A 9878-nucleotide genomic window follows, 5' to 3' on the forward strand; every position below is an offset into this window, starting at 1 on the left:
ATGGCTTGGCAGAAAGTTTATCTGCATTTTTCTCATATACAGAGACTTTGCCTGAGACTGAGATTAAGGGTGGCAGACCAGCAAAAGAAATTTCAGGACAGTGGAATGTTGAGGTGGTGGCATGGCTATTGTTATGGATTTTACCCAGATCTATGTTGATAATCAAGAGCAAAGAATCCAGCAGGATGATTTAAAATGTTGTGAGTTTGGCCAAAAAGGAAGCTCCAGTAAAGCTGAGAACCATAAAGCCAGAGGTGAGGAGATCTTGATCACTGAGATAAAACAGGACTGAAGGCATCACAAACACAAGTTTCCACACTTTGCATCCTCAAAACTGCAAAACTGACTTTGCTTTGAGGAGAAAGCCACAGAGCACCATGTTCCAGAATGGCAGTGGCCTAGAGAATTTCTTCCTCACAGTCAGATTCAGAGTGTGCAGCAATCCAGGTGCTTGACCCCTACAGCCAAGAGAGAGGAAAGCCTGGTTACTGCTCCAGCTTGCAGCAGACCTTGGCATCATCCATGTGGCACTGGTTTTAGGTACACACAGAATGAAAAAGTTATGGGGTTAAAAAAGCTTCCACCTTGATTTCAGAAGGCCTGAGGCTAGGCAGCGTACCCTTGAGAGGGCAGTGTGTGAAGTTCTGACTGAGAAGCCAAAGGTGCACTGGAGACCCTACAAGTTTGGAGAAGCAAGGAATGTGGACTGTCTAAGGAAAGCTGCAAGGAGGGAGCAAAGTGGACCTAAGAGGGAAGCCATTGGGGGTATAGCCACCAAAAGTGCCACAGGGGTGGAGCCACCCAAGGCCTTTGGAGCTCACAATTTGCCACATATTGCCTCAGATGCTGCACATGGAACTACAGGACTTAATAATTTCCCTGCTAGACTTTGGACTTGCTTTTGGTCCCATTCCTTTGTATTCCTCTGTTTGTAACTTTTGGGATGAAAATGTTTATCTTGTGCCATTGAATGTTGGAAGTGTCTAACTTTTCATTTGTACAGGTGCTTACAACTAAGAGTTTGCCTTACCTCTCAGAGGAGAGGGGACTTAGACTTTTCAGCAATGCTGAAATGGTTAGAATTTTGGCAACTCTTGCAGATGGACTAAATGCCATTTACATAAAGGAATGTGCATGAGTCTGGGGGGCCAGGGACAGAATGTTATGGTTCTAATGTAATATAATGTTGATAGATTTAATACTGGTTCTTAAGGATTGTTAAACCTGTTACAATGTTCAAGTTGTGAAATGTTAAGAAGAAGAATCATGTCTTTGTATCTGGAGACCAGTTTAAAGAAATGTGTCTGGTGGTCAAGTTAGTAAGGAGTGGATTGTAATGTTTGATATATTGTGTCAACTTCAGAAGTTTAGAAGTTTAACTGAGGGACTCAGCTGGGGGCCAGCATCCTCACTGTGTAAACATCCTCATCCTGTGCAAGAGAAGGGCATGGGGATTGTGTGAGCACTACACCTGCTCTGGGGAGGGGATACCCTGCTTACAATATAAGGGAGGAAAAGAGGCTTGTTCTTCCCCACCTTTTGCTCTTGTTGCTTTTTCTGTCTTCTTTTACCTTGAAGTGTTGCTCTTGTGCCATGCCACCCTACCTTGGAGCCAGGTGATTATGGACTGAAGCTTCCACAAACTGTGAGCTAAATAAACCTTTCCTTCTTTAATTCTGAGCATTATGTATTTTGTCTCAGCAAGGAGAGAAAAGTAACTAAGAATTGCTTTACAGACAAACTGCTATTGTTACTGAAAAACAAGAGGAAGATAGTTTGAACTACAGAATAGCTTAGCCATCTCATTCAATGGACATACCAATGAAAACTGGAATTATGAAAAAATTACTAGAAAAGAAGAGCAAAAATGTTTTCTAAGATACTTTTTAAAAAAGAATTTAATCTTTCTATAATTATGATCTATACCTTCTTTGTATCCATTTCATGAGTGACTGAATAAGTATACATAAGAATGAAATTACTTAGAAAATAACTAGACTATATTAAATCTGTTCTAGGAGAGAAAAGTGAATGAAATGCTGGACAGGAGGGATTTGGAAGCTGGCACAGAGCTAGCATGTATTTATGAATGTGAAGTCTTCCAACTGCTTCATCAGATGCATAGATTGATCTCTAATATGAAATGAGAGGTTCAAAAATAGCCTTGCGATAGTAATGTATGTGGTACTGGGGATGAGCTGGGGTGGGTAAAATAGGAAAAACGATAGAGAAACTTGAACTGTGGGGTCTGGAATAAGTAGCAAGTGGCAAAGCAATCCGAATAAAAACTTAAAACTATCTCAAACAGCTAAACTGAATTAGAGAATAAAAATAGAAATACAGGACATGTACTACACAATATTTTATTTAACCATAAATCCTATGTATGATTACCCTGCTAATGCATAGTGGAGTGGAAAATTCCTATTGCCTGGTGATGTCTCAAGCATAGTAATGTCTTAGTGCAACTCAGCACTCTGGTGTCTGTGCTGGTGCTGGTTACACAGACTCTGCTCCGCCAGTCATGTGAAAGGAACCAGCACGTGCAGTTAGGCGGTACTCGGATCTACCCTCCAGGTTTCTGTAAGTACACTCTGTGATGTCTGCCCAACAACACAATCACCTAATGGTGCACTGCTCAGAATTTATCTTGTCATTAAGTTTCAGGTGACTCCACACAGCTCCAAATGAAGCAGAGCTTTTTCATATGCTTTTAGATATTTTCTTGAGTTTTTGAATTTTATTTAATATGTTTAATTACTTATCTGGATGTTATTCTTGTTTTGATGTAAGGGAGAGGGTCTGATTTTAGTTGCTTTTTTTCCCAACAGATAACTGGTTCCAGAATTTGTTATTGAATAGTCTGATCATTGCTCACTGACGTAAACTGCCATTTTATTGTATACTGAATTTTCCTAAATGCAGGCCTAGTGTTGAATGCTGTACTTTGGCCCTTAGTCTGTTTATTTTTCTCTCCATATTCAATTCCTGTAGGTTTTTAGTAAGTCTTGAAAAAGCAAATTTCCATAATACATTTGGCTGTCTCTACATTTATTTTACTTCTTAAGTGTTTCAAGCACATATAGTGTACATTTTTTTCTTTTTTTTCCTGGTGCTGGGCCTCACACGTGCTAAACACTTGCTCTGCCACTGAGCTACACCCCCGAAGTTCCATGAATCGTCCTTTTCCCCCCACATACGCACTCATTTCCAAATACCTCTCTCCTTCCACCCCATTCCATCCTGTTTCATAGTAATTTTGAAAGCAGAATTTCAAAAACAGAACTGTTAGCGTTTTGATTAGGTTACACTGAATACATAGATGGGTTTCAGGAAATTCACATCTTTCCAGTTTTTCATTTTTCTGTGCATAAATACAATGTCTGCCTCCACTTACTCGGTCAGTTTTGAATTTTTTCTGTAGTCTTTGCCAATTCCATTTCAAGCTTATTTCTAGGTACTGTAGAGTTTCTGTTGATTTCATGGAGATGTTACTTAATTTCCCCTGATGAACTTGTGTCCTGTCACAGAGGAGAATTCAAATTCTGGTAATTCTGGGTTCCTTGTGTACTTGGCTATATCATTATCTGCCAATAATGCTAGTGTTGCCCATTTACCGCTTATTCTTCTGTCTTTTGCTTTTACTGCCACGGCTATCACCTAAATTGTTTTTATACTGGCAGTGAGAGCAGGTATTGTATAGATAGGGGAAAGAAAACTAAACCAATGCCATTTTGTGTTCTAGTGCCATTTTAAAGTTCAAGTTTCTGTTTCCTTAAGTTTCTTATAAATGTTGTCATAGTTACCTAACCCAGCACCACCCTATGCTTTGTCATAAGACTGCTTGTTCCCTACATAAAATGTCAGACACCATTGTTCCTTTGTCACAAGCTAAGCTCATGCTTTGCAGGAGTATTTCTGTAGCTACACCAAGTCATATCAGCACCCCCTAGATCCAGAACTGGACCTGGAACTAAAACTGTGTAACTATTCTCCGCTTCTGCCCTTCTAGTTGGTGCTTGGTCATGTACTGGATGCCCACCACTGCCAGCTAATAAACTTGCTTATCTGTGCATCTGGCCTCTGCACTGGTGACTCAATTAAATAAGCACATTTAGTGCAACAATATCTTTCATGGTCAAGGTTTTAAGTTTCCAGTATGAAATAATAATATGAGCTACAGGCAATAAGTGGTTCTCAGGTTGAAGAGGATGCTTCCTATTTTTAGTTCCCAAGAGTAGTTAGGTGTGTTCTGGATATGTGTTACTTTATTATATACTGTCTATTTTCTATTGATTATTTTGGAAATCTCTTTATTTTTATTTATTTATTTATTTATTTATTTATTTTTGGTTTTTCTCCAGTACCGGGAACCGAACTCACAACCTTGCGCTTGCCAGGCAGGCGCTTTGCCGCTGAGCTAAATCCCCAGCCCCTGGAAATCTCTTTAATCGTGTCCTAAGTCCATGGCTAGATTTTGGTATTGTTTAACAAGTATACATCACAAGGATAAATCTTTTTGTTAATGTGTAATTCTCTTAATATTTTGCATTTTTATATGCTAAATTTTATTACTGTATTTTAATATTTCTGTATCCATATCCAGAAATGAGATGTTTTGCTATACTTTTCTTTAATGCTAGATGTATCTGTTTAAGTCAAGCTTGTGATAAGTGTTTTTCTATATTATTGTTTATATGGAGCCTTGGTCAGGACATGGTGGGCCTTACAATTTGGAAGACTCATTCTTCTATTCAGTTTTTAGTAATTACTAATATGTATTTTTCTCTTTGTGATGTTTTAGGCTCTCTTCTAGGTAGGCAACATGCACCAATTTAATCTTCCCAATAACCCCAACAGTGTAGTAGTACTGTGTGCACTTGAGGTTGAAGAAACAGTACCCTGAAGTAAAGTAAATGGCCAAAGTCTTATAGTGAGACTAAAGCTTAACTTTGAGCTTATACATGTAAATGGCTCAGAACAGAGACTGGCACATACCATGTGTTCAACACATGTTTTACTGTGCCTGTTATCTAGGCTTAAAATTTTGTTAGTACAGAGTTTTAAATGTTTATTTCAAATGCTTATGAGATTTCAAATGCTCATTTTAGTTCTTTTAAAATGTTATCTTTAGCTTTCTATTACTAAAAATGTTAAACGTACACAAAAATACAATACTATAGTGATCTTCACGTAGCCATTAGTCAGTGAGAACAAGTATGATGGTCATGGACACTTATTTTTATCTGTGTTTCCTACCCCATATATGTTGACAGAAAGTCTAGGTATTTTTTTCCACAATAATTTTAGTGTACCTCTCTAAAAGCTAGGGAATGTAAAAATAAACATAGTGAAGCATGGTGGTGTACCTCTATAAACTGTGAGCTAAATAAATCTTCTCTCCTTTAACTTTGGGTGTTGGGTATTTTGTGTCAGCAACAAGAATTGGTTCTAGAGAAGTGGGTTGGTTGCTGAGGTACACCTTGCCACATGGCTCAAGAGACTTTGGAACTGGCTTGTGGGAAAGGGAAGAGTTAGGAAAGGTTTGGACATGCCAGCTGAAAAAGTAGAGCTGGAATGCTTGAGACTGTACTGAATGAGAGATTGTAGTCAGAGTTTAGAAGGCCAGGAGGCTGACAGAAGTCCTGCCCATAAGGAGTACCTTATGGAGGTTTCTGCTGGGAAGAAGGACTGCATTGGCTGTTGGACTCCAGATGACGAGTGTTATGGCTTGGCAGAAAGTTTGCCTGTATTTTGCCTAAGACTAAGATTAAAGGCAGTAAAATGTCGAGGTGGTGGCATGGCTACTGTTGGGGGTTTTAGCCAAATCTATGTTGAGAATCAAGAGCAAAGAGCATAGCTGAATGATTAAAAGCACTGTGAGTTTGGCCAGAAAGGAAACTCCATTAAAGCTGTGGACTGCAAAGATAGGGTAGGAGATTTTGATTGCTGAGAAGGGACAGGAGAATAAAAAGGATGGCCTAAGAGTATCACAAGAAGCAGCAGTCCACCCTTTGCAACCTCAAAACTGGAAAAGTGAAAGACTTTGCTTTGAGAAGAAAGCTCAAGAGCATCATATTCCTGAGCGGTGGCAGCTGCATTGTGTTCCAGAATGGTGGTGGCTTAAAGAATTTATTTCTCAGAATTGAGTTTGAAGTGCTTAGTGATGTAGCCACTCAATCCCTACAGTCAAATGAGAAGAAAGGGTGGCTACTTCTGCATTTGGCAGCAGACCTTAGCATCATCCACATGGTGCTAGTTTTAGGTGCATGCAGAAGGGAAGAGCTGTGGGGTCAGGAAGGCTTCCACCTAGATTTCAGAAGGCCTGGGAAGCCAGTTAGTGTACCCCTAAGAGGGAAGTATGTGAAGCTGTGAGCGTGAAGCCAAAGGTTCAGTGTAGAGTCTGGAAGTTTTGAGAAGCTAGGGACATGGACTGTCTGAGGAAGACTCCAGTGAGGGAACAGAGCAGGTCCAGGAGAGACGCCATGGGAACTACAGCCACCAGCAATGCTGTAGGGGCAAAGCCATCCAAGCCCTTTGGTGTTCACATTTGCCACAGATTGCCTCCAGTGCTGCACATGCAACTACAGGATTTAATGTTTGCCCTGCTAGATTTTGGACTTGCTTTGGTCCTACTCCTTTGTATCACCCTGTATATAACTTTTGAAATGGAAATGTCTATCATGTGCCATTGAATGTTGGAAGTGTTTCACTTTATTTTCATTTGTACAGGGCTTACAGCTGAGAGTATGCCTTAAATCTCAGAGGAGACTTTGGACTTAGACTGTTTAGCAGAGCTGAAACTGTTAGGACTTTGGCAGTTCCTGGAGATGGACTAAATGCCTTTGTGTAAAGGGATGTGCATGAGTCTTTGGCAGTGTGTGTGTGTGTGTGTGTGTGTGTGTAGAATGCTATGGTTTGTGTTTAGATATACCCACAAAGCCTCATGCAGTCATGGATGGGGATGCTTTTTGGAGGTGGCTGAATCTACAGTTTCTGATTGATTCATGGTTCAATGCTGGGATTAAGGGTGTGAGTGCCATACCTGCCCTACAGTTGGTAACCTGCCTACAGTATAAGGGACAGAAAGAGGCTTGATCCTTCTCCTTTTTTTTCACTTGTCGCTTTTGCTGTCTTCTGCTGCTATGAACTGTTGCCCCTCTTCCATGTACTACCCTGCCTTGGACCTAGCTGCTTATGGACTGAAACCTCTACAAACTGAGCTAAATAAACCTTTCCTGCCTTAAGTTGTGGGTGTTGAGTATTTTGTCTCAGAAATGAGAGAAGTAACTAAGACACTCAGGGAAGAGGATCATAAGTTTGAACCTGGGCAACTTAGTGACTTAGGGAGATCCTGTTTCAAAAAATAAAAAGGAGAAGTAGCTCAAACATGAAGGTTCTGGGTTTACTCTCCTGTCCAGGAAGACAGGATTATTAAACCTAAGCAAATTAACAATTCTCAAATGTTTTAACTCTAGCTACAGATAAATATTTTCATTCTTAGTTTATGCCTTTTCTAATTGTTTTCATCATATTTACCAAAGCTTTAGCTTTTATTAAGTATTATTGCTTACACTTTCCTATCTCCTTGCTCCCATTTCATTACTGATTACATTTATTTTTAAATTGCTTGTATATTTTGTGGAATTATTTGTATCTTTTTCTGGCTTCCTGAGTTGAAAGCTTAGTTTGTTTATTTTTAATCTTCGGTATATGCCATTTGAGCTGTACATTATTTCTAAGTGTAGTGTGGTTCCATTCCTAATAGGTTTGAAATGCAGTGCCTTCGTCATGGTGAATGTACATAAAATTCTTATATATTTAGCAATTTCTATTTTGTTTTCAACACTGTTTCTTCCTCTTTGACCTTTTATTTCTCTGAGGATTACCTCACAATGTGTGTTGGAACTTTTGTATCTACCTTTAGTATCCCACTTTACTTCATCTCTACATATTATACTACTAGTCCAACTCTTATGTGCTATATTTCTGAAATAATAAGAGATATGATCAACAAATATGGTAAACGTTTAAGAAAAATTTATTACAGTAAAAGACATTGGCATTAATCTTCCTCAGAATTCTCCCTGTCACTCTGAACATCTTATCCCATTATTCTTGCTACTTTCTGAGCAGTTCTGAAAGTTTCCTGTCATGTCTTTGTGGCACTGTGTAACTGCCCCCACATCTTGAATTAATTCAAGACATTTACCTTTCATGGTCGTTTAGGCTTTAGGAAAGATGCATAGGGTGCATGGTGTCAGATCCAGTGAATAAAGTGCATGAGGAAACACCATAATGTTTTTATTTCACAGAAATTGTTGTAAATGTTTTTAATTAATTCAGGACATCAAGGTAGCCCCAGTAGGCACAACTAAAGACACTCATGAAAGAGGATTTCTAGAATTGCTTCAGAAAGTGGCAAGGATGATAGGCTAAGTGTGTTTTTAGTGAGGGGAACTATTTTGAAAGGGATTCATGGAAATGTATATTTTACTACAGTAAATTTAAAATTTAAACGTTCACTGTATTTATTGGTCATAATTGTGTGTGTGTGTGTGTGTGTGTGTGTGTGTATATATTTCCATTCTTAGGCTCTAATTTGTTTGTGTTTCACTATATAGGTTCTGAAGTATTACATAAAAATCTTTTACATCCCTGAGCATATTATTTTAATACCCCGTTATGATTGCTCTCTTAATGCTGATTGTGGTGGTTTTTTGTTTGTTTGTTTTTGTTCACTATGTTGCCCTTCTTTAGATTCTAAAATGTGTTTATCCCAGCACTCAGGAGTCTGAGTGGAGGCAGCTGGATCACCACGAGTTCAAGGCCTGCCCAAGCTACATAGTGAGTCCAAGGCCAGTCTGAATTATATACTCAGACCCTGTTTCAAAAAAAAAAAAAAATGTACTTAGTTGACTTTATTTTAGCCTGTATTTAAAAAGAAATAATCTGTATTGATTTTATTCATGAGGAGAAAAATTTAAACTTAACTGGCTTAGTGAAATAGTTAAACTCACAATTTGTTTTTATTTCTTAGCTTTTTAAAAAAGCTACTAATAACCAGTGAGAAAGAAAAGTCGGATAACCTGTATCTGTGTTATGGAGTGAACTTTTCAAATGGGATTACTATGGTTTTATGTGGGTTGCATTTCCTATGTTTAGCCATTCTTCAGAAGTATAGTCTCATGATGTCTACCACTTCAGTTTGTGGTGAACAACATACATGACAACTGCTATAACCTATACCCCAGGTGTATAGTAGGGCATGCCATTATGTTTGTTTATGTACACTTATGATAGTCACACAGTGATAATCATTTCATGATACGTTTCTCAGATGATATCTCCATTCTTAACTGATGCATGGCTGTACTTGATTTAAGAGAAAGCACCTACACAGTATGGCTTTAAAGATGACTAGACACAGGGGCTGGGGATTTAGCTCAGCGGCACAGTACCTGCCTGGCAAGCACAAGGTCGTGAGTTCGATTCCTGGTACCGGAAAACAAACAAACTAACAAAAAAGATGACTAGACACAAAAATTAGTGAAAGCACACATACTTTAAAATATATTCTAAATTCCTATTAAAATCAAAGAAGACAGACTAAAAAAGCAAAGGCCATTCCTTTTCAGTTTAGGAAGTAAGATTAAAGGATGTTTGTTGAGTTTCACAGGTTTGAACTTAAAGCTATAGGGACTTGGTGTAAAGGTGATCCAAGCCTTTCATAAACTAGATAAAAGAAGAGTAGTATATCCAATGACATTAGTAGTTTGTCTGTTTTCTGTAGAGTTTTAATCATAAATGCATGTTGGACCTTGTCGAAAGCTTTTTCTGCATCTAATGAGATGATCATGTGGTTTTGGTCTTTGGCT

At 38.6% G+C, this 9878-nt stretch overlaps 1 protein-coding gene across 3 annotated transcripts in view; it reads right to left on the reverse strand.

Moving 5' to 3' along the window:
• LOC102026463 (receptor-type tyrosine-protein phosphatase gamma-like) overlaps nucleotides 1–9878 on the reverse strand; it is a 62979-nt gene that overhangs the window by 29870 nt on the left and 23231 nt on the right. Inside the window, exon 3 of one of the 3 annotated variants that reach the window (XM_013506944.1) lies at nucleotides 2880–3521. The exons of the other annotated variants lie outside the window; for them this stretch is intronic. Within the exon in view, the coding sequence (XP_013362398.1) occupies nucleotides 2999–3521 (523 nt within the window). The 3' untranslated portion in view covers nucleotides 2880–2998. Of the gene's footprint in view, nucleotides 1–2879; nucleotides 3522–9878 lie in introns of those variants that run through there. 3 annotated transcript variants of the gene reach the window in all.

The sequence above is a fragment of the Chinchilla lanigera genome, unplaced genomic scaffold, assembly GCF_000276665.1.
Source record: "Chinchilla lanigera isolate Chin_1 unplaced genomic scaffold, ChiLan1.0 scaffold00116, whole genome shotgun sequence".
Classification (NCBI taxonomy): Eukaryota; Metazoa; Chordata; class Mammalia; order Rodentia; family Chinchillidae; genus Chinchilla; species Chinchilla lanigera.